This window comes from Stegodyphus dumicola, chromosome 3 (assembly GCF_044657685.1).
Source record: "Stegodyphus dumicola isolate Sdum_Otavi_A_Nest chromosome 3, ASM4465768v1".
In the NCBI taxonomy this organism is placed as follows: Eukaryota; Metazoa; Arthropoda; class Arachnida; order Araneae; family Eresidae; genus Stegodyphus; species Stegodyphus dumicola.
Window position 1 is genome coordinate 112,112,492 of NC_140770.1, and position 26,293 is coordinate 112,138,784.

Below are 26,293 nucleotides of genomic sequence, written 5' to 3' on the forward strand. Positions count from 1 at the left end.
GTTCGCTTAAAAATCATATCTTGCTTGCAGATTTTATTTCTGCTTTGGATATTTCTGCGCGTTCCCAATATTTTATTGCACTATGATTTAGCGCCATTAACCAAGGAGCCTTTTAATCATTAATGGATTTTCTATCCGCATTTTGCTTTAGTGTTGTACTGTGTATAAAAAATTATAAAATTAAAAAAAAAATTAAAACCTGTAAAAAAAATCAAAACTTATGATTTCAATGATTTTTCCTACACCTAATCTTTCTCGAGCCATGTGGCTCCCTCTAGCTTTTTTGCTCTTTAACTACTTTTATGTAATTTTCATAGTTCTGCTCTCTATCTAGTATATTCTGATGTGGAGGTAAAGGGTTTGAACCATAGGTATTCCGTAATACATAATCCTTGGTCTGCTCTCAGTTGCTTAGTTATTGTTGTTGCGAGTTGTTATTTCCGCGTGAATTGAGATAACCAAGTTAGTTTTCCCTAAGATGCGCTTTGCATTGCTTTGTGTTTAACGTTCTTAATAGTTTGAAGATTTAACTACTAATTGTACTGTGCGATACTGTGACACCTGTACGAGAATTTTTGGGGAAAATTCTATTGTACTGGAGTGTTTCTTTTGATACAAATAAATTTTTATTAGCCTATTATCGGACTTGTGCATTCAATCTATTACGAACTCGCACACACGCAACAATAAGAAGCATGTGAAAATAATATGTTATATTTGTGTAAAAAGGGAAGAACTGGTATTCTCTGCATGTATAAATATTTCCAAAATTTAAATTACTGACTAATAATCAAATATGTGTAGATTACTTATTTATACTTTGAAAAATCTATATTGTTTTCACTCAACATAAAAATCGCGTCCTGGCAAAATAAAATCTATAGACAAGTTTTTGCTTTCGAATTCACTGATGAATAGAGTGGAAAAACTTCAGAACCAACCTAGGCCAATGTTATTAGTGTAAGAAACATTAAAAATTTTAATTTATTGTTCACTCACCTTTACATAGAGTGGATTCTCCAAGTTTTGCATTTCGACAAAGTATAAGATCTTTAATTTATCTTTCAAAGTGAAAAGTCTGCTGTTCATTTATGAACAAAACATATTTAATTTTTATTCCATGCACCTATTTTTATGTTATAGTTCACTTTACCTAAAAATACTATCATATTTGCTGGCCGCAGATATTTTTAATCCTTAATACGACTCTTCGGCTAAAATGTTTGTCAAGGCCTGATACAATGAAGTAGACTAAATACTTTCACACATCTGTTATCTCTTCCGCTAATTCTGTTAATTTTTTTTGATTGAAATGATATCACATCGTTTTAATTTCAATTCCTTAGGTAAATTTTGCAGCATTTGGCTTATACAAAGAGCGCATATAATTAAATCGGTTAAAGCTTTACTTTATCTTAAGCTTTATCTTATTCCCACACATTTGTTATATTCAAACTAACAGGTGTTTTAATTCCTGAAAAGTGATATCAGCTGCTTTCTTCAGCAATATATTTAAAATCTTAGACCAAGAAAGATAAATTTATTTTGCTTACTTTAGTGAAAGGAAAAGAAGACGGTAAAAATGCAGTGTTTCTTTGTATTCCTTCTCCTGACTTTCTTGGTGAGTTGAAATGCAAAAATATAAGCATACTATTTTGCCATAGGATTATTATTTAGTTATAACAAAGGTTGATAAAGCGTAGATTACATTATTTTTGTTATTTTAACTACCATGAAAAGTACATAATAAATGGCAGCTATATAATATTTAACTCTATTTTACTAGCAAAATATTATACATTGATTTGTAGCAAACTCATTTTCTGCGAACAGTCGTATTTCCTATTTTTTAAATTCTGCTTCAGGTGTGAAGAGTCAGTGATTGTGCCTTTTGGAGTGTTAACAACCGGCTTTTTATGTCATTATTCCACATGCAGTTTATCAAGACATGTTACTTTTACATATACGTTCTCATCACATTACGTGATGGAGTGACTAAAGCTGTACGCTGATAAACTCAGTTATTAGTGATTTCTTTCTGTCTTGTATATACAGGCAGTAAAGCAAACTATCCTTACCTCCATGCGTAATGGTAAGGTTATAACTATAAGTAAAGACTGTCTTCCTAACTCTACATAGCACTCTGGGTTGTATATTTTAAAACCAGAACGGGGATAATTGTACCTAAATGAGAGAAACTGGTTGATAAATTAAAGGTGTTGTGACTAATCCCTCTATCGAATTTATCGTGATCAAGAGGCAAAGATTTGCACCAGTCGCTGACTAAAGCCTTATAAATGACAGATAAGTTTATAAGCCACCTTATAAATGACAGATAAGTTTGCCCAACTCTGTCTCAGTTTTGATGGCGGGCATCCCAGGACACAGATCTACGAATTTCATACTTCTCTTCCCTTAATACCAACTCATACGAAAGATTTTCAGCTGTACGCATTTTAAATGCTCCTATCTCGCAAAGATACTTTGCATTGACAAACATACATGCTTTCTGCGTATTTTGGACCGGAGCCCAACGATATGGTATCCGGCACAATTAACTACTATATTGAACAGGGTGGCCATGTTTCAACCGTGTTTCCTTTTGTTCAATTTTATTCTGATGTACATTTTCGCAGGTATGTTCAAGTCCCGTTCTGATGATATGCCAACATGAATGCCGCGATGATGAGTGTTGCTATGGAACAGGCTATATGGGAGGCTGCAAACGGCTGGCAGGAAATGGTGAGTATTTCTTTATCATGTTCCATAGGACAATACCATATTCCCAGTAAACTGCAGGCATAAAAATAATAATAAATATATCGAAAGCTTGCGTTACTTAACACTTTGTTAGCAATGACAAGATGATATAGAAAAATTTTGAAAATAACATTCAAAATCAAAAAATCAATATTAGAAAAATGCAGACTGAAAAGAAAATATTCCATTTACCGAAACTGACTTCGATTATGTGAACATCAATTGTCAGAACAAGCTGTTAGATTTGTTTTGCTTGAATAGATGCTGGAACGTTCCAGAGAAAGTTTCTGGAAATAAGAGCTGAGAGAAATTCTTTAAAAATTTCTCATCGCTCTGTTTTAGTATTCGGTAATTTAGCTCTTGAATCTAAAACTTTCGTTTTTCAATCTTTTCTTCCTATATTTAATTATACATCTTATACGTATAGTAATTTCAGATACACTTCTTTCATTCCTTAATCTTTGAGCTTAGACGAATAACACATATTGTAGTGTATTATATCCGAATTACGGTAACTAAATGAAACAAAAATTGCTCTTCCAATTAAAGACTTCAAAAACATGTAAGGTATTTCTCCCGCCTTCTTAGCGTGCCTTCGTGGTGTGGTGGTCTGCACGCTCAGCGCGTAATTGAGACGTCTGCGGTTCTACTCCCGGCGAAGGCACTGCATATTTTTCATCTTGCCTGCTTCCGAAAAAAAATCCAAATGTTTCTACAAACATCAGCGGAAAATCAACAATAACGTACATTTGTTAATGTTTTTCGGCCTATTCGTTTAGTGAAAACGTATAATTTAGTATTTGTTAGAACAAACTGCGTTTTGCATGAAAATAAATTTACACTTAGTTAAAATGAATGATATAATAGTCTAGAATAAAAGCTTTACTTGGAAGAGACATTTGTTTTTTCAAATTTGAAAATTGATTATCTTAAGATAATCAAATTTCAGTGATATTGTCGACTTAGGGAACTCTATAAAACTGAAACACATTTATTAAAATCCGCATCATCCTCAAAAACTGTATTTTAAAAAAACATTGAAACTATGATAATAATAAATAATAAAAAAAAAAAAGAAAACCTGAAGGTTTCAGATTTTAATGTCGCTCCAGAGAGTTTGTTAAGCTTTTTTATGCTCTTGTTGAACTCGCAGTTAACCAGTCTGCTCTTGGACTTACTCCTGCTCAAATATTTTTATATTTTTAATTTTATTATTAGACATTCCTTTTTCTCCACATTTGTTGTCAACATCCTTTTATTTGTGTTAACATGTATATTTTAAATATTTGTTACATTATTTCTTTAGAAATAATATTTATATATTATCAACAATAACGTACATTTGTTAATGTTTTTCGGCCTATTCGTTTAGTGAAAACGTATAATTTAGTATTTGTTAGAACAAACTGCGTTTTGCATGAAAATAAATTTACACTTAGTTAAAATGAATGATATAATGGTCTAGAATAAACGCTTTACTTGGAAGAGACATTTGTTTTTTCAAATTTGAAAATTGATTATCTTAAGATAATCAAATTTCAGTGATATTGTCGACTTAGGGAACTCTATAAAACTGAAACACATTTATTAAAATCCGCATCATCCTCAAAAACTGTATTTTAAAAAAACATTGAAACTATGATAATAATAAATAATAAAAAAAAAAAAAAAGAAAACCTGAAGGTTTCAGATTTTAATGTCGCTCCAGAGAGTTTGTTAAGTTTTTTTATGCTCTTGTTGAACTCGCAGTTAACCAGTCTGCTCTTGGACTTACTCCTGCTCAAATATTTTTATATTTTTAATTTTATTATTAGACATTCCTTTTTCTCCACATTTGTTGTCAACATCCTTTTATTTGTGTTAACATGTATATTTTAAATATTTGTTACATTATTTCTTTAGAAATAATATTTATATATTTTTAAAGAATTATACAATCTAAAAAACATATTATTTCTAAAGAAATAATACATTAGAATATTGACTAAAAGGCCACATGATGTAAAAGACACATCTACTACTAGCACAAACATAAAATGTACCTTAATGTTGAAAGGTACTGTATTTTTTTTGGGGGGGAGGAAAACATGAAAAGGTACTAGTCTAAGTACCACGGAATTGGTTTTCAACTGCACATATTCTAAGTGATATTTGCAAGTTTTCTGCAGGAAATGATAGGAAAAAAAATTGCAGAACCTTGTTTAGAAACATTAATTAAATTATTCCTCTTATTTTATGCCTTATTATCATATCATGGCAGCTGTGTGTGAAGACGGTTGGGTAAACCTTAATAAGGAACATGCAGCATATTAGAATATGAAGCTGATATGGCCAAGAAGCTGATTTCATCTTTTACATTCTTGAAATGAACAGGTTCCCAAATCTTGATAGATATGACAGGCATAATATTGAACTCAATGTCCTACAAGTATAAATTTACCTTTTACTTGGTGAACAGATGTTAATCCTTTTCACAACAGTCATCAAAGATGTGAGGAGAGAGACTGGTTTAAAATCGGAAACATATTAGCGACCTCCAGGTGTAATCTGGCAGCAACGGCACATACAGGAATGATAACGTAATCTTCCTTCATCCACATATGGATAAGTTAATGCATCAGTACATGAAATTCGTTTATCCTAAACAAGTACATCAAAGAAATTAAAAATTACACACCACATATAATTTGCAATATTTTTTCTAGATAAATAATTTTCATATGGCAAATTAGAAACCTTTTTATCTTCCTATACCTTTTTAGGTTTAGCTACTTTGATTGTAGTGTTATACATTTATTACATCAGACATTCAATTTTTATAATTTTTGGGGGAGGAGCTTTTTTAAGTATATGTGTGGTTTTTATATTTAGAATGCATTAAAGATAAATTTATTTCGCTTTTTTTTTACATTCAAATTATTTCTTATATGATTGATGAAAAACCTAGGTACTCTGTTTATTTTAAATCATCTTTATATAATTCTTTTCTTCTAAATAATCTTTAGAGATTTACTCAACACATAAAATATTGTGTTTGCCACTCATATTAGAAATTCTGGTGATTATCTTAATTTATGCAATAGTTTTACTTACAAATACTTTCAAACATACACAATTATCAGTCACAATAAAGAAACCTACAGAATCTCCAGTGTTCTTAATAACCAAATCTAATTACATCAGTTTTCTAAGAATCAATTTAAAAAGTTAAAATAAAAATCTTACAGGATTAAAAACCAACATCTGACATAAAAGATGAACAGCTATATGTGTTGCTTGAGAAGATAACGTGTAAAGTGCTGCCAAAGACGGAATCTTATGAGGTCGTCGCAATATGTGAGATCTTGCTTCATCACAAGCAGTTTTTATATCTCCTGGCATTGGTGTACCCAACAAATCAGTAATTAGTTCAAGCTACTAATATATTATGATAACATTTGGGGCAACATCCTTTTATTTGAAAAGTAATACGGGCAAAAAAGTAAAAATAGAGACTAATAGCACATCTAATGCTAAAGAAAATAAATAAATATATACTTCATTATAATTCTTTATTGGATAATTAGTACACAATTCTCATACGTTGAGTTACTAATTTACTCATCACTTGTATATTATATAAGTTTAATAACTGAAATGTGATTGCATTTGTTACACAAAATATCTACACAATAAAGTCTGGCTCCATTAATAATACCTGCATTCAACTTGTTTTGCTTTGTTGCTACCCAAGTTGAAAAATTAATTTCTGCTTTAATAAGCTGTACCAAAGGCCACCAAAGTTTTTATGGTCTTTTTTAGAAATTTGTTGACATTGTCCATGAATCTGTAACCAAACATTCAAGAGTTCTTGGTGGTATTTAACGTTAAGTCAATTAAAATATCAACTAAAAGCTCTCTTTCCTTCATCGATAAGAAGTCTGGTTTGATAATTCTGAAATAGACCTTTGATCCAGTCATTCTCGACTGTTTTTTCTGAGAAATATTCTCTATTCTTATTACACTGAAAAATATATTTTAATATATATTTTTAACGCTATCACCAAAATTTAGATCTTTTTCTATTTGAAAATTTTCAGCTTTAAAAACATTGTACGTATTTTTTGACGTATGGTTAAATATTTAATATTAAAAACTATGCATTAAGTGTGCTTCTGAAGAAATGCATTAATTTCATTTAAAATGGCAAAGACATCTCCTAAATAAGTCATAAATTAGAACCACAATTCATCGTATAATTTTGGAGATAAACATGCTTATGTTCATTTAAAAGGACTTCAAAGTTTTAAATGCTTAGTTTTTCAGCACATGTGGTATTCAAAAATTGTTTCGAATTCTAATTTTAATTATCATAACTTATACAAAAGTTGCTCCATATTTTACGATTCCACAGAACACAATTTAAAGGCCACTGTCCTAACATATATTAGTCTCATTCAGATCAAATGATCTACGTTGCTGCAACTCGAATGAGATGCATCTCAATCAAACACAGTTTTTCTATGTATTTTACACCTTGGAAATTTTTGTTATTCTAATAATTTTTACCATTTACTCCTCGTGTAAAAGAAATTTTCAGCTTAATTTATGCAAAAAATGGAACCTCGAATCACAAACTCTTTTTATCACGAACAAATTACCTTAACCAATCGTCTTGGATGATGAAAAGTGTCTCGAATTACGAACATGCAGGTCAGAAACAAATGGTTTTCAAAGATGTTTTGAAGCAATCTCTGATGCAGAATGTAACATTTAGGAACTACTAGTAGCATTGTTTTAATACTTTTTTTTTTTTTTTGCTTAACTAGCTCTTATTTATAAAACCTGGCTGTAAATGATGTATGGGACCTTGAATTCAACCTGAAGGAAATATGGCCTAACTGTGTTGTAAGCAGAGTCTTTGAGACTGAGGAATGTTGCGCTTTGTGTCATAAGTATTAGTAGGCAAAGCCATTTGCCTAGATGTTGGCTTAACAGTGAAACATGGAGGCATTGACTTAACAGTGAAACATGAAGCGTTACTAAAGAATCATAAAAATCAGCTTATTGAGCAAGAACTGCAACAAATTCAAAAGTATTGGCAAAAAGCATTGTGGAGAAAGTGTCTTCAGAGGAAGAGGAATGGAGAGAAGATGAACTTATCTTTTTAATACGTGAAATTAGAGCAAAATTTCATGTACTGATACCACCCTGATGAAATAGCAGAAAAGCTACAGTAAAGCAGGTTTAGAAACATTTTAAAATGTAAGCAACAATAAATCGTATTGAATAAATTTTGAGAGAAAGGGAGGCCCATGAATTTTAAATAGAGTAGATAAGTGCTAAGAAGAAACGAAGGAAATATAAAAGAATATGCCTTAGAAAATCAGTTACCTAATGATTTTATGAAATGGACTTCTTATCCAAACAATGACGTCACTTTTCATTTATGCCACCCTCTCTCCTTACGGGTATAGAAAAATTAGATTTTCGTCTGTTTTATCTATTTAAAACAGTGTTTATTTATTTCTATTTATTTATGTATATTATCTGTTTACTGATCTTTTAGCCCAAAAGGCGTTAGCCCAATGGGCTATTAATTTCGTTTCGGCATTTTGCGTTGGTTCACTATAAACGGTGTTTCACTTTTCAAATTATTGCCACCCAATAAAACAAACGACAAAAGCCCTGCATTATATTTTAAAAAATTAAACAATGAAAAATCCACATTAATGTAGGTATGTTTCTTACACTGTAAAATAACAACGGTACCTAGAGAGATCAAATTTTAAATAATGTAGTGCCCCCCTCTAATATGGACATCTGGAAGTCGAAATTTGGAATTTGTTTTATTACCTGTTTCATATTATGTAAAACTTTAGTGAATTTTTTTGCTTAACAAACTCAACGTTTTCAAAGCAAGCAATTTGGCAACACTGAACGGGAAAAAAAAAAAAAATATATATATATATATATATATATATATATATTTCAAGCGCGCGAGCCTGAACCGGAAATTCTAAAGATGTGCTCTTTTTTAATTATTTTGTGATGCTGCTGTTGAACTGAGTTAAGTGAGAAGAACATGATATTTAATAAACATAGGTAACACACAAAATGTTAAAAAAACGCCCCTTTGGGCATAATATAAAATCTGAAAGCTCTCCGAATCTTTTTTTCGTTATTTATTTATTTATTGTCTTAGATTTAATGATTACCATAATTTTATAAACTTGTGCGTAATAGTTGCTGTAAATTTAAATAAGCGTATGAAAGAGTGTACTCTAAGAACAGATTTAATTTTACATTCATTTGGTCTAGAAACGGATTAATTCGTTTTCCAACAATTCCTGTGGAGAAATTTATAGAACAAAATAAATCTTGTTTTTTGATCAGCAGCTTCAGGTGTTTAGCAGTGATATTGTTGCCAACTTTCCTGTTTTCGCATGCTTTCTTTGTAACATCCTCTCGACAAAAGAACACATTCAAATTTCTTTTTATCCACATTTTATTCATTTTGCGTATCAACAAATATTATGCGATTAAAATGTTATGTATTCTTAATATTCACGCAGGGGACTTCTGTGAACGGAAAAACAAGGTCAACGATTATAGACAGTACTGTCCATGCCAAGATGGATTATTTTGTAACGTAAGTAAAATTCTTGACAAGAACTATGCGGATTCAAGTATTTATTTAATGCATTATTAAATTAAATACAATTTTTAAAGTTAACATTAGATTTTTATATATTCATTCATCCAAACAGTAAGAAGACAGTTTTCATTTGGTAGAACGTTACGGAAGTTCTGAGAGACGCTGTTAATAAACTTTAAATCTTTTTTGCATATGTGAATTAAGCATGCATTGCAAGCGCCTGCTCCAAATAATGATCTCTTAAGCGAGGACTTCTTTTTTCTGTTTCCCTTGCCTTTTCTTTTTAGTTTAAACTGTAGCTTCATATATATTAACCTTCAACATATATTAGTTCGAATTCTTTCTCATATCAGAACACTTTCAGGGACACGAACTAAAATAGAGCCCTAAATTAATTTCTAAACTGAAAGTTAAATTAAGTTGAATTCGTTTCGTTTATAAGAATCATACAAAAATCGAAATTTCTTGCAATTAACGCAGGTAGTTAATAACATTAAGTTGTGGGAGCACTAGCAGATCTTCCTTCGCGTAGAGCTGACACAATCCGAATATATAAGGTTCCAGTGAAAATCTGACTACACTCGAATGGTTGCGTTCCTTTTAATGCTTTGGAATGTTATGTAAAAATTATCTAAAACATATTATTTCATAAAATGTTAGAAAGTGAAATGTTAGAAGATTAGTCTCTTTAATCCATTAATAGTACGCGGTGGTAGCGGGGTAAGAAATAAAACTCTACCTCCCTGGTAAGAGTTTCAAGACAGACGGAAACTTTTAAAAAGAAAGTTTCAAGAAAGACGCAAATAAAAGCAAGAATTTGATATTAAACTGTCATTAAATATGCAGTAAACAAGAGAGAATGCTATTCTGTAATTTGCAGCTTTATTATTCATTTATTTACTTTTAGTGGAAGTCCCCGATGCCTGTTAAGTTAGATTGAGAGTAATGTATCTGACGGCAGAGCGAACCAATCCTTCTGTAATCCTTCTCTAATAACGATGCAAAAAATACGATTCGTAGTCATACATTTTTCAGTCTGATGCGATATGGAACCCACATAAAAAATTTCGATAGGAAAATAAATTAATTCTCTCTCATTATATCAGCACAGCAATGGCACGCAGTTTTTTAATGATTTTCGTCTTTTCTAATCAGTTGGTTGTAAAAGCACAAGTTCCATCCAATATCTCACCTATATTCAATTTTAGTCGATTAAATGTGGCAAAAATTGATCATAATGGATAAGAAATCAATAACGCAAACAAACAAACACACAAACATGCATTCTTCTTCATATAGGGAGATTTTGGAAAACCTACAAATTTTTTAATAACTTTATGATTTGAAAGCGAGCAGTAGCAACACTTTTCGAAATAAAGCATTTTTATCTCCAACATGTGAGACTGTTGCCACTTGGAAAAATGAATGCGAAAATGAGTGTTTTCAGAGATTTTACTTAATATCTCGGCTAATTAAAGTTGTACGAAAATGATAATAGTCGAAATGGCTTCCCACGAATTTTTGGAATTGAGATTAATGTATTTAAATGTTTGGCAATGATATTTCTATTTTAATGTAAAACTTCGAAATTTTTGATTAACAAACTCTACGATCTGAAAGCCTGCAACGGCAACAATTCTTGAACTAAAGCAGATTTTTATCTCCAGCGTGCGAGACTGTTGCCACTCGGGAAATTGAGGGCGAAAATGAGCGTTTTAAATTAATATTTCCTTATACTTTTTTTAAAAAAACATTGACGTCGACCTGTTCCAGGACTCAGAAAAGAATTGTAGAAAGTTTGGTGACAATAGCTATAGTGGTTACTGAGTTATTAGCGAACAAACAAACAGACTTTCTTCTTTATACATATATAAATTTATGTCTCTCATCTGCAGACTGAGATTTTCTTATCCAAAATTTTTGTTGGCTTTAATTTGAACATAAAAAATTATTTTATGCTAAAACCAATAAAAAATTTGTTTATTAATTATTGCTTTCTAATTTGAATTTATATGAAAGGAACCTATATTATGGATATTTATTTTAGGCAAGATTTTGGAAAGAAGATTTTAGATAACTTTTTAAAAATTACAAAGTTATTTAGAAAGAAAAACAATTTCATGGGAGTACGTTTTATTAAGGGAAAGATATTCAAATTTCTAAGCTGGAAAAAATTGTTCTGTTGATAATGAAGCGTTATATTTCTTTTCCTACAAATATTCAAGAAAGATGACAGATCATTAAGTTCGCGGCTAGTTTGAATTGTGTATTTCTATGAGCTCCGCTGAAACCGCTTCCCGGATTCAACCCACCTTTTATTTTCTTCGTCGCGGTCGTTCGGGACTTTTTCCTTTTGACAGGTATCCACTATTCTGAAACCACCACTATAATTTCGCGAACTCGAAGTCTGAATGTCTTTTCTGTCACCATTTCGAGTATGAATGAGTAGCTGGGTACTAAGAAGGTTATGAAATACCTAAAGTGTGACAGACCGCCCTGCTGGCAATTATTCAAAACTTCGGAAACTAATCTTTCAAATTATCAGTGACTTACTTCGTGAAAATGCTTGAACAGTCTATAAAATAAGAGTTTCAAATTCGTTTATATTTTTCATAATGTTAATAAAGTGTATTCGATTCTATGCAAAGCAATGTTTTCTACGTTCTCTGATTATTTTAACATGCTAGCTGTTAAGAGTATCCTTTATGATTTTTGGTAAGAGTTTTTCACTGTTCCCGTAAAGATATGCAACGCGGCATATTTGAAATACCGTGCTCATCTGATTATCATTGCATATCATTCTTGTGTTAAATGTTTCAAAATACTTTTCTTTTTAACATTCACATTTGAAGGGAAGTTATTTGTAAACTTACTGAGCAATTTTCAGTGAATAAAAGTCAATTTTCCCTAAACCTTCCATATATTTCGGTACTCATTCCATTTTGCTGATGCACCATATTAACTATAGATTATATTTTTAAACACTCCACAAATAACAATATTAGTATTGATGGTACAGGAGAACCGTAACTCAGAGTAGATGATTTTACGCCCTCAAGTTTGTCGAAGCCATAAGAAAGGTCTTCAAAACTTTCAGTGTAAATAAGTATTCGTATGATTGAAATACGAGTGTTCAAAAGAAATTATTAAAATTATAGTTGACCCTTTAATTAAGTAGCAACGCAACAATGACTGATATCATAAATTTTCACACATTTTGTTTCTTTTTCACTAATTTAAGAACAATTTACAAATCATATATTTTTATTTTATAGGTCATAGGTAGATGCCAGGCATATGAATAAAAAACAGCAAGGTAAGACTACTGAATTTTGTATAGTATTCTAATGTACGTTTTTTTTTCCCTTTGCCGTTAAAAAGTTAAGCTTATGTGAAAAAATGTAAATCTATTTAACACTTGAAAAAGTTGTTGTCTGAAAATTAAAGCTTAAAATTCTGCTGTGTTCCATGAATAATGATTGTTTCAAGAATTGCTTTAGCTTGATGTTAATAAAAGCGGCATGTGATCTATTTGGACTCGAATTTACAATAATATAAACCTAATTATCTAAAAAAATAAGCCATTTGTAAACAATGCACTTCTTAGTAATATTTTCATACTTTTTAAAGTTATCAAACTTATTGATAGAATATTACACTCATGTCCATAAATTAAGGATAATTCGGAGTCACGCGGAAATCGAACTCTAAAATAAATATATCACCTGTAAAATCACTACACACATCTTCAAGAATCATATGCAAATTTCAGGAAGTAACCAGATGACACCGATGGTACGTCACAATGACGAGAGTGTAAGAGAGTGATATATAAGGAATACAGCCAAAGAAGTAAAATTGTTCGCGGGCGCTTTATAAGCATTTCAGTGCAATAACCGAATAGTTATGACACAAAGGATGCATTTGGATGATTTTTTACGTGGTAGAATTATCGGCCGTCTGGAATGTGGGCGTACCCAACTGGAAGTATCAGACGAACTTGGAATTGTCCAGAGTGTCATCTCCAGGCTTTGGCAACGATTCCAAGATGATGGTAATGTGAGTAGACTTTACAGCACAGGTCGCCCCAGAGTTACAATGCCGAATGAGGACCGGTATTTGGCAGTTACTGCCAAAAGAAACAGGCGGAGCACAGCCTCAGACCTGTCTCGTCAGCTCTCTTCAGCCACTGGTACGACAATTTCAAGGCAGACCGTGTACAGACGCTTAGGGCAGATTGGTCTATATGCTCGTAGACCTGTCAGATGCGTTCCACTTACTGCAAATCACTGTCGCCTGCGGTTAGCCTGGAGTAGAGAGCATGCATTGTGGACACCGCAACAGTGGGCTTGTGTGATGTTTTCAGACGAGTCCAGGTTTAGCTTGCAGTCTGATTCTTGCCAGACTTTCATATGGAGAGCTCCAGGTACCCGTTACCACCAAGAAAACATCATTGAACGACACCATTATGGTGGTGCAGGAGTGCTCGTTTGGAGTGGAATTATTCTGGGTTCCAGAACTGACCTGCATGTTCAAATTGGAACCATGACAAGCCAAATCTATCGGGACGTCATTCTGGAACAACATGTACGTTTGTTTCGGGGCGCCATGGGCCCACAATTTGTGTTTATGGATGACAACGCCCGTCCTCACCGTGCAAACATCGTAAGCGAATGCCTTCAATCGGAGGATATCACCCGTATGGACTGGCCAGCATTCTCACCAGACTTGAATCCAGTAGAGCACGTGTGGGACATGCTTGCCCGACGAGTTGCAGCCCGTCAACCTCCTCCTACATGTCTATCGAAACTTCGGAGAGCATTGCTTTTTGAGTGGAGTAATATCTTCCATGATCAGATCGATAATTTGATACTCAGCATGCCTAGGCGTTGTATGGATTGTATTGCATCGTCTGGGAGACATACAATGTATTAACAATCATACCAACCATGTAATACTGGTTTTTTGTAAATAGTTTTTTTTTTTTTTTTTTTTTTTTTAATTTACTCCAGGGAGAAAAAATCGCTAATTTTTTTAATAATATCAAACATGTAGCATCTTTTTTTTTTTGCTCTTTACCTTTTGTTTAATAAATAAGCTTTACAAATAAGTCAAATTTGTTTTGCTTCTAACTCTTCCTTTGCCTGATTTTGCATTATCCTTAATTTATAGACATGAGTGTATTTATTATTCGAATTGTAGCCTCTATACAGTTTTTTTTATTATTTATAAATAGAATGTTAAAATTTTGTGATTATTCATTTAATGCAGATTAATGCAATTAGAACAATCAATAAATATTTTTATTATCGCATTTTACTCAGTTCGGCTACAGATTTCCTCTCCAAATTTTCCTTTCTATCGGTATTCTGCCAATTTTTTTCTATCAAAAAACGAAATCTGCTGCTAATAAGATTTTATGGCATCAGATAACTCCTATCAGCTTTCTATTTTTTTCAACTTTAAAATTTAACTAAGCGGTGCAGGTTTGTTCATCAGCTATGAGAAGCAGATGTATTTTTTTATTTACATAAAGAATTAAAATATTCATAAAATTTTCTTTTCGCTTTGCATATCAGCGAATTGTAGTTCTTAAAAGCCGGAATTTTTTGTAGTTTATATTTAAATTATATCACAGATACACATATATCATATCATAAATGCGAAGACATAAGGTAAAAAGGATACACAAAATTATCAAAATGTTATTTCATGTTTAACTATTAACAATGTTTTTGTCCTCCCCCTTTTGTACGGACTTAAAATTACAAAAAATGTAAGTTTAAATAGGTTTTTGGTTGTGTAATATAGGCTTTTTTCCTTCATCTTTCACAGATCCATAATTTTCTAATAATTTTTTTCCAGGTTTGTATTTATTTTTATCTTTACACAGTTTTGATACATTACACATTTGTCACACTAACTCTGGATAAGGAAAACTCATCTTAGCAAAAACTTCCACCCCCCGTCTGCACAACAGGTTTGCAATGCACATCATATGCATGAATAGATAGAATATCATATACATGAAAAAACACTAAAGTATATTTATTAAAGAAAGAATAAACATCATTTTCGCATGAAATCAGACAGTCAATGCGCAGACAGTACTCCAGTAATTCTTCTAATATTAAAATAAGTTTAGAAATTTAAATTCGCATCTCCTCGAAGACTAAGAGAACTCTCTTTGAACTTGGGTTCGGTTTTAACGACGGCCACGAATGAAATTTTTGCCTTATATATGTAAATATGAAATCGCGAAAGATGCTAAATCTCGTAACATCTTGCTTTCAATATCAGAATACTCCCGCTTTTCCAATGATCAAAGCTTTTGTAGATTTTATGTCTGATGAAATACAAGTTATTCTTGCTCTGCAGCTGGAAATGTTGATGCATGCTCCAGTTGAACAGATATGTCCATTTGCTACGTTGAGTTATAACTGCTCAATTTCTTATAAAAATGCCTGCCAAAACGAACGCCCTGAAATATGATAAATGATCAACGAATATAAATCCTAAAGCCATTTTCTTTCGAAAATACATGCTACGAAAAAAAGAAGTTTGTTTAAACAAACCTTCTTTATCTTCACTCCTCTAACAAAATGTTGAAATTTAGCCTTGTAGCTGTCAAATATGGAAGTAGTAATTAAGATAAAATAACACGCCTAACACGTATTAATTTAGAAGTCAAACAACAAAAATCAGAGTTATATTTGCACTTATTAATTTGCAAAACATAAACTTAACGAACTGAGATTTTTTTAAATATGTGCTTCGTGGGGGGGGGAAGAAAATCAATGTCCTTCTATGGCGTACTGCAGCATTTAAAACTTAAAGCTACGCAAAGTTTAAAAATGATTGTCTAAATTAATTTATGAAAAAATAATTATCTACTCGTTACCTTTCTTTTAGAATAAAGGATTCTGTAAAAACTAATTTTAAATTAATTGCTTCTTTAACAATGTTTTAAAATTATTTTAAATGGATTTAATATTAGCATAATCTTCAATTAATTCCTTAAAAGGTAATAGTTTAATTGGTATCACAGCAATTTATGTGAATTAACTGCAGTATATCTAATTTTATGTAAGGAAACCCTAATTTTTGAATAAATCTGTTAGTGTTTTATTAAGTTAAAATCAGTATTAAGTATGAATTCCAATTATTTATTTCTAAATGTTAATTGCTAATAATCTTTTCACTCATTCCTGAAATAAAATAATAAAATATAATCTAGGATAAATTTAGAAAGTGGTTATTGATAATAAAGTTTATGTTATGTAAAAACGAACAACTTGTTTAGTAAATAATATTTTATTCCCTTACAGGCATGAAACATAGTCCTTTGTAATGTTTATGTGTTGCCAAACACTGGAACTTTCAAAATGCATCTATCTAAAATAAAACTACGGAAGTTTGTATTTGAATTTTTTTAACGACGTGATACAAGAAAAACACAAATAAACCCTTAATTAAATTTATTTTTTGTTTGAATTTGTTTATAAAAAAAATCTGATGTGTACACCACATGACTTCCTTGTGTACGAATATTAAATTGGAATATTAAATTATACGCATTTTTTCTTGCATTTCATTTAAACTTATTGGATTGAATTAAATCTACTTCGCCGACAGCGCATAAACCACAATAGAATAAATTTCTTTAAAATTCATTTTAGTATTTGTTTACCATAGCGACACTCTGGCGCTAGATTCACTTAACAGTAGTAATAATTATATAACAGTTAACTTATATAATAATTATATAACGGAAACTAAGTTAACTGTTATATAATCCAATAATTATATAACAGTTAACTTATATATTTCGTTCATATTATAACTCAAAATGCACAAAATTTATATCATTTAAAGAATAGAATTATCTAATCGTTGCCATATGTTCTATTCAAAAACTATAATAAAGCTAGAATGATGTATAAAAGAAATTAAGCAAACAAAACAAAAAAGAAACAGTTTTTCACAGACGATTGAGTATTTCTCATTTAATTAATTCAGTTCTCACTTCGCGAGAAGGCAAAAATACATAAAAACTCAAAATATCTATATTAAAAATTACGAAGTAAATCTTAAACACTTATTCCCTCGAAAAAATTCCAGAAAGAATTAAGCATGATTTAATTGGCAATAGTAAATGAAAGCATTATCTTTGTTGTTGTGAAGCTAAGTTTCTCTAGATTGGCAACAAATCCACTAGTCTCCTGTTTCAAATGTAAATATCAATGGCAGCCATTAAAAAAAGGCTTAGCGACACTTAGACAACTTTAAAATTGTTGATAATTCTAAAAATATTGCACACAGATTTACTAAAGGCATAAAAACCTTAACCGGAAGATAAAAACAACATAATACAATCATTTTTAAAGCAAAAAATGTACAATTTACCAAAATATAAGAGTAAAGAAACTGAGATCACTGAGCCGGGTAATAGAGTGGATATATATATAAATATATTTATATACGTTTGGTGCGGCCGATTGCAACCAAAATACGAGGTGCACATCTACATGTTATAACAGTCCTATATACAAAATTTCAACGTTCTGAGACTACTCGTTTCTGAGTTATGCGAAATACGTACGCACGCACGCACGTACGTACGTACGTACATACGTTCGTACAGACGCCACGAAAAATTCTCGTCAGAATTAATTTTAAAGCAGTTTTATAATTTTTTTGAAGGAAAAGAGTATTTTATTCTGTCCTTACGTACAGATATCACGCAAAAACATCGTTAAATTGCATTCGATAGCGGTCAAAATGGATATTTTCGTTGAAATATGCTGCCTGAAACTTTTCGCGATTACAATACTTCCTTTTTACTTCGTACAAGGAAGTAAAAATGTGTTATCACAGGTTATAAAAATAACGCTTTTAATTTATGAACTAGACATATAGCGTCACATTTGGACAGAGTAGAACGACCATTCAATGATATATTCAATCTAATTAGATTCTGACGACTGGATTTATAGCACATAGCGTTTAGTTCAGAGTACTCAGAGATCAGCGTGCGAGCTTTGCTTTTAGACGCGTTTTGCATTGCTTGTGTTTAAATTTTTTTATAATTTGAAATAATAACTACTGATTATGCTCTGTCATGCTTAGAAGACCTGTACCAGTACTTTTACGTGAAAAATTCCAGAAATATAAAGTGTTTTTAAATTTCATCAATCTATCATCGGTTCTGTATGCATTCAGTCCATTATGAACCGGTACGCAAGTAATATTTTTTTACGTAATGACGCTAATGATCGGTTCTTGTGATGACAGCTTCTATTTATTTCGACAGCCATTCTTATCGCTTATCATAAGGACAGTGGTACTTATCGTTTCCTGTAATTATAATACTAATAAAATCAATAATGGATGTCATATGTCAATCTAATTTTAACTGATAAATAAATCTTGAACTTCTCAGAATACAACTATATTAGGCGCGCAATTATAATTATCTGTGTGGGCGTGGATGAATGTGTCACAATATACCTAATCTGAACATGGACCCATGATAATAATGAATTAAAAACCTTGAAAAATCATTTTAACCTCTCCCAGATTTCAAAATAAATATCACATTTTCTTAATGGATAAAATTAAATTTCCTGAATGACATTATGACGCTACAAGAACAATTCTCAATTTCCTAAATTTATAATACAAAAGTATATTGAAAGTGGAGTAATAATAAGCTTCATTATTTTTTGAAATAATTACTGCTTATTTATTTATCAAAACCCTTATGAGATTGTCGCTGTTCTTCTGTCCCTGAAAAAAGCTCCTTAAATTTGTAACGTACAAACCAAAACGTACTACATTTCACTACCTAAGATTTAATGTCATTGCAACAATATGTCATTTTCCAATTGCTAAGTAAATAAAGCGGATTTCATTCAACCAGAAGTGCCCAAGGCTGCCTTTATGTTTTTGCACCAACTGTCCGTCATACAAGTCCAGTCATTATTTAATAATTTCAGATAACCTTTTTCGCAATTAAAAATGTCGTTGACCTTCTTGATTATACCTTTTCGAAATGTGTCATTAGGTACGTATCTTCGAGCATCAGAATATTATCTTTGTAACACAGATGTTGTCCTCCCACAGTGAACCCCACTGTTCAGAGAATGAGTCCAAGGTAAACGCAAATTGCTAGATTTACGCTGTTTTAATAGCACGCGTGTATCTCTCCAACGGTAGAAAACTGGTGTATTCAAAAATATGTAATGCTAAATTTCAAACGCATTGATTACTTAGCATTTCAATCGAGGACAAAAAGCATGAAAATATACAAATCCCAAGGAGGCGCGGACACTATTTATTCCTTTTCTCGGTTTTATGGATTATTAATGAGAGAAATTAGATACAACTTCAAGGACCAATCAAGGTTTCGCTTATTAAACGTTTTAAGGACAAAAATGCAATAGATTGGGTAGACAGAGTAATTCGTCATTCTTAAATCTTTTTTTTTTTTAAACTTTTCATTGATTCGCAAGTGAATTTTAATTCAATTAAATCAATTATTGAATGTCAATTAATATTTACTTTTTTTAATCTAATGGCGGGCACTTGTCTATTCGACATTTGGCCACTTAAAGGCCAACAATGGTGATTATGATATCCGCTTATTTATCTTTATTGATTAAATATCCTCCAGGATTCATCAAGGCAACTGAGAAAAATGCGCTTTTCGCTGAATACAAATCCCACAAAATTATAATTTTTCTAAAAAAATGAATAAATCAGGTTTGATTTTTGCTTTCAGAATGACAAGCAGCCTATCACACAGAATACTAATAAGTATGCAAAGTATTTATCTTTCCTTGTCTACCCAAGGCTTACCATAAGACCTTACCTTAGGACAGCGTGGCCAATTAACAGAGGAACACACACACACACACACACAAAAAAAAAAAAAAAAAAAAAAAAAAGATGAAGGGGAGGAAAAGAAAAAAAAATTAAAATAATTCCATACATTCAACACAAAATTAAACACATGTACACATTTTCTCTTAAATAAACTTCATGATACGTTTCATAAGTCATAGTGCTAAAGCAATCTTTAGTAATAATTTATTATTTCCGAAAAATAATGTACACACAATTAATAATATAATAAAAAGGACTGCACTCATTTTCAAGTGTTTTTATGATTCATTTTCCACTTGTTTTTCTCTCTCTTTTAAAGAAATAAAACTATGATACATTTTCTAAATTCATATGTATATTTAATTCATGTTTTGAACACAGAAATCAATATATTTAACAATTTCTTCAATAAGTGAAGATTTTAAATAATATTTTGCCAATTTTAGTTTACTGAAGGTTCTTTTTGCCAGCAGCTACAATAGAAAACTATCTTGGATTGAAGAGTTACTTTTAGGAGATGTTAGCATTTAAAATTAATGAAACTGCGTGAATTTTAAAAATTCCCATTGCTGTACCTAATGTATCATTTTTACATATATTATGCTATTAGCAGGAAAAAGATTTAAAGGTGCAACTCTATTTAAAAATATAATCATTTTCATGGTAATAGTTTGAGATATGTACGTCACGGCATCAAATGAAACAAATTAAACATACTTTGGCCTCAGCTGTGGCAGAATGGTTAAAAACCGCTGAATACTGAAAGTTTGACTTGAGTTCCATCCCAGGTTAGGCTGGCTGCATGGTTGGTTTTCGAGGTTTTTACAACGCATAACAGGAATAAGAGCTAATTTCCCTTAGAAAATCCACCATGAAGGCATCCTTTCCTTCATAGCTAGCCGTTCTGTGCTTTGTCATATCCAATAATTCTAACCACACTTTTCATTGCATCTCCCCACCTTTTGAGTACTTACCCTATTTTTCCTTTCTCTTTTCTCATATGACAATCGTTGTAGTCTCAGTAGTTTCCAAGGAAGTACAGAAAGGCGTCAGAAGAAGAAATGCAAAATCTTTTTTTCCGACCAAAACTATAGAGCCCTAATCATTCCTCTCTGATTCGTGATTCGTTGCTGCCCATTCTCTCTGAAGTCTACGTACACCGAGAATACGTTAGGGAGGTTCAGAAAATTTAAATATATTCCCGCACTTTTTTCTTGTATCTTTTTACCGCATTCAACGTATTCTTGTGTGTTTTCATATCCTGATTATACCTCTCTCCTTCCTTTACATTTACAGTTTAATACAGTGATGACGACTCGCTTGTCATAAGTGACCCGTGAATCCATTTTGGGTGACACACATCACGCATTTCCAGAGCCGTCGAAAGCAGACAAAAAATTGCATAATAGAAACGAATTTGTCTCTTGCAATGGCCTCGTCATTGTAAACGTGTGCTGCTTTTACCTTACGTCCGAGTATATTCTTAGAAGACGAATGACGAACGGTAGCAGAATTAAGCTAGGGTTTTTCCGAATTTGACACGCAGAAAACTCAAAGGGTTCACCGTTACTGTTTTAACACCTACAGTTGTTGAAACCATTATGATTTCGGACTTAAAAACATGAAACATCAAATATGCCCTCACTGGGATTTGAACACGGAATCTTCCATTTGCCATGGACAAACTAACAACTTAAGCAACGAAAGCAGTAATTCTTATAATCTCTCCTAATTAAAGGGCGAATGGGGAGAGGCACGAGACCTATGAGACCAAATCCAGGTTGTCAGGAATTATCGTCAAGCATATCTTAGCTCAGGCTGTGCAGACCATTTGGTACTTCGAACTTGAAAACAAGAACTATCAAATATACTCATAACTGGTATTTCGAACCATAGATATCTCAGCTGTCAGATGGATGTGTTAACTATATACACCACAACAGCTATAATTTCTTATATAGAGTTTGTTTTTTCCTCTACCATTCAAATCTCTCCTTGTGAGTTCTTTCCGTCTTTACGAATTTTCATTTGACGTCTCACAAAGGATTAATAGCTACCGAGCATAAGTAGTACCCGTCAAAATCATACTTTTAATCACTATCTCCCACAGTCCGAAGTGAAACTGTACGATGCATAATTCCACCACAGATTTTGTGGCGATATTTCTACCACATAATAATAGGTTGTGTTAAAAGAACTCATTTCAAAAGGTTTTGAGAAAAAAATTGCGTTAAGCCTATTATGGCATTAACTGCAAACAACTTTCGTGGGACTTACAGTCACCTATTATGCAAACAATTATCTTTTTTCAGGTTAGCGCATGTTGTCAACAACAAAATGCCTTTCAAGAACTTAATCGTAGCGGGAAGTTTTGCCATCTCTGAAATTTAAGAAGGTAAAGTTGTTGGCCCTTTCACAAGAATTGAAGAGCTGATGTTCTAATAATTTATGCGCTATCTTTTATAAATATTGTGATCGATGAGAAACATCAAAGAGACAGAATAAGCCCGCACGTCCAGAGCAAAAAGCATGCAATAAATACTGGACTTCCATAAGCAGGTTCGGAGGCAGAGCCGGTTCAACTGGTGCGGCCGTACCAACGTGGCAAAATTTAAAGCCGATAAAATTTTTTAAATTAGGAACCGAATAGAGCATTTAGGCCCCCAAAGTTCACACAGGACGACAATATACTTAGCACTGACCCTGTTCGCAAGTCATAATCTACACAAATTAACCCTCTATGCAGCTTTCGTTTCAGAAGATGAAAAGCAAGTCATCTAGTCAGTTCATTACAGATCTTGGATGTGTTACCCGGATTGTGTGAAAAATTGGCATGCTGTAGAACGTCTAGGCAGTATATAAAACATCTGACGTTTTAAGTAAAATATGAAACATACGAATAATTTTAGTTTTATATATAGGCCTACTTTCCCTACGTATTAAATGTGACACATAGGAATTATACAGAATGACAAATGTTATTTAGACGAAGCATTCAAGGAGAGTTATGAAAAAACTCCACTTTCCTCAAACATCACATCATAACGATTCAGCAACCAATAGTCCCCTTTTGACTTCTTTCCACAGTCATCTTCGCTTTTTCCTCACTAACTTCTGGTCATTTCGGTTAGATAAACACTATTTTTGCAGCAATGTCTCACACTTTCGACAGCTCATCATAAAGTCGCCATTGCACATTAACATGCCATGAATACTTCTCTGACAATAACTTTAAGCTCACATATTCATACAGCACAAAATGGGCTATAGTATTTGCTGAAAAAATTAAAGTATTTTGTCACTTAAAAAAAAGAGGGGGAATGAGCTTTGCGAATTCTCCGTGAAGGGAGCATCGAAAACCATGTGCCTTACCATTTGACATTAGAAACATTCTTAGTAATTTTTTTACTTTGCTGTTTTGTGTTTTGGATTGCATAAAATGCCTAAGAAGTGTGTGAAGTTTTAATCGTTTCATACTTTGAGGCCCAGTTTTCGAGATTCTGTGCATTGCCTAGGCATTCCATGCAATGCCTACTTTCATACACTACCAATAGCATGTATGCTCTAAGAAACCTCTGTCTCCCCCCCTAATAAAAGGACACTAAGAAGAGGGTTTCTGATTATAACGAAATTTCGTATACGAATACCTTTTAATCTAACATATAAATAATTAAATTTTGGTGGCTAATGAATAAATAGCTGGAGTGCGCAACATAGCAACTAAGCATATGCATAGTACATGACCGAAGAGAAATATCAATTCCATAGCAAAATTTCCACTTGAATTTGATTTCGTCTACTCACTTGGACTATACCAATGCCTTGCAAACGGGTTTGTGCATGATATGAGCAAATGTCACTGGTTGAGAAAGGGTATGCAATCGGCCTAAAAGAAGACGAACAGTCCAATCAAAGCATTTCTTTACTATAACACAGCACACTGTCAAGGAGGCAGTAGTCCATACAGATAGATAACAAAACGTGAGGACACAGAGATCATAACAGCGGTTCTTGTACTTTCTGACTCATAATTATCAATGATCCAAAATAGCCAGCGGCTGCTAGGACCACTGTTAAGCGCGTCAAAGAACGGGGTCTGTGCTTATGATACTCACTGTGTTGACTACCCCTCACCTATATACATCGATAAAAGTGTTTGCTGTATGCCTGGTTCGTTCGACCTTAAGACTGGAGTGAAACTGTCTCCAGCGATGTGTCCCGCTTCGAGCCACAATAACTAGCGAAGATGTGTCTGGAGAAGTCTACGAGAGCGGTGAGATACTAACCTGATTGTCACTCGTCACACAGGCCAACAACAAACAATTAAGTATGAGGTGCTATTTCATTTAATAGTCAGACTCACTTGGATGTAATCCGCGACACACCTACTGTATGGAGGTACACCGATAATATTTTATTTCCGTTGTGTTGCCCTTCCTTTCGAGACACCTTGGGATAACAATTCAAGAAGGTAATGCCTGGTTGCACATGGCAGTTATTTTTACTGATATCTTCGTGCTAGTCTTCCCTGACCAACTAGACCGCAGATCTCTCCCAGTTATAGACTACATTTGGAACCTGATGAGCATGTGCCTCAGACTATCCCAGGATGTCATCAGTCTAACTCGGGAACTTGAAAAGAGTTTGGCAAGAAATCAAACAGGAGGTCATCCGCCAACTCAACGAGTCAATGTTAAACTGGATAACATCTTACATAAAGGGCAGAGATGGGCCAAACCTTTTTGGTTATTCCCTATATGAAGCTACTTTTTCTGAATAAAACATTCAATTTGTCGAAAATTTTAATCTCCTCTCCCCCCCCATACCGAATTTCTTACCGAATTTCGACCGACTCCTTCGTGCATCTATTTTCCCGTCCTACAGTATGCATACCTAGCTTAACACAACATTAGTGCAATTTGGGATTCCTAAACAGTTTTGCATTAAAATAGCTCTTCCAAAAGTTCATAGTAAGGTTACTGGATGAGTGCACTATGAAAAAAAATTACATGAAGCATTTAGAACGCTATTCAACGAAATAAAATGTTTATATGAATGAAATTGTTTTGAAAGAAACTATATAAATGCCTTTTGAACATACTATTTTCCCACTGTCTGGTAAATGCCTGAAATTATGCTCTGTGCCCAATCGACAACAGTGCAATCATTACATAATTCTTGCATGAACCTGTGGCCGGAAGGATACAGTATAAGAAATAAGTCTTATGGTGATTAACCAAAATAAAACATACTTTTATCTTTCCAATATCTGGAGGTCATGTAAACATCAAAAAATCTCTCAGCTTCATCTGATATAATTCCTCGCTGTTAATCAAGTCGACTACTTAAATCAGATGCACAGTCTGCTGCACAAATGTTTCATCAAAACCAAATACTTCATAGCTGTCTGCGATTTAACGAAAGCAACAGACATCAGTTTATCCAACACGTGTTCAGTGTCAAGAATCTAGAGCAGTGATTCTCAACCCTTTTTTGTCGCGGTACACTTTTAACGATTTCAAAATTGGTCGGCACACACCAAAAAAGATAAGTTTATAAATAGTTTACTTACCTATAACACACGGTGTAAAATAGTTATGATAATAATTTTAAATGTGAAATAAAATAATATGTACTAAAAAAACAGCAGTACGTTTATTAAGGGATTAATTACAAGTTAATAATAAGAATACTTTTAATGAGAATGAGCTTGATGTTTTTGATAATTTCATTTATATTTGGACTTGAAAATGACAATGCTCTCTCATATCGTCCTACATTCAACATCTCGATCTTTTTTTCGTTTTTATGTTGGTTAATACTGAAAATCCGAATTCACACAAATAAGATATAGAAAACTGTAATAATATTTTTAAAGCCTTTTTGGTCATCACGGGATAATCGCATCTAACGTTAATCCAAAATGAATTAATTGATTCTTCCGAATATTTTAAAATTAAATCTCGATTATTAGAAATCGAAATTAGTTCTTCCTCTTCGTTCAAAGTT

At 32.4% G+C, this 26,293-nt stretch overlaps 1 protein-coding gene across 1 annotated transcript; it reads left to right on the forward strand.

Annotated features, from left to right (window-relative positions):
* Positions 1–1,472: 1,472 nt before the first annotated feature.
* LOC118203136 (U9-ctenitoxin-Pr1a-like) lies at positions 1,473–16,986 on the forward strand. The gene is made up of 5 exons (XM_035375388.2): positions 1,473–1,621; positions 2,637–2,742; positions 9,315–9,391; positions 12,673–12,713; positions 16,726–16,986. Exons 1-4 carry the CDS (start codon positions 1,583–1,585, stop codon positions 12,700–12,702), a joined length of 252 nt encoding a protein of 83 aa, XP_035231279.1. The 5' UTR covers positions 1,473–1,582; the 3' UTR covers positions 12,703–12,713; positions 16,726–16,986.
* Positions 16,987–26,293: the final 9,307 nt, after the last annotated feature.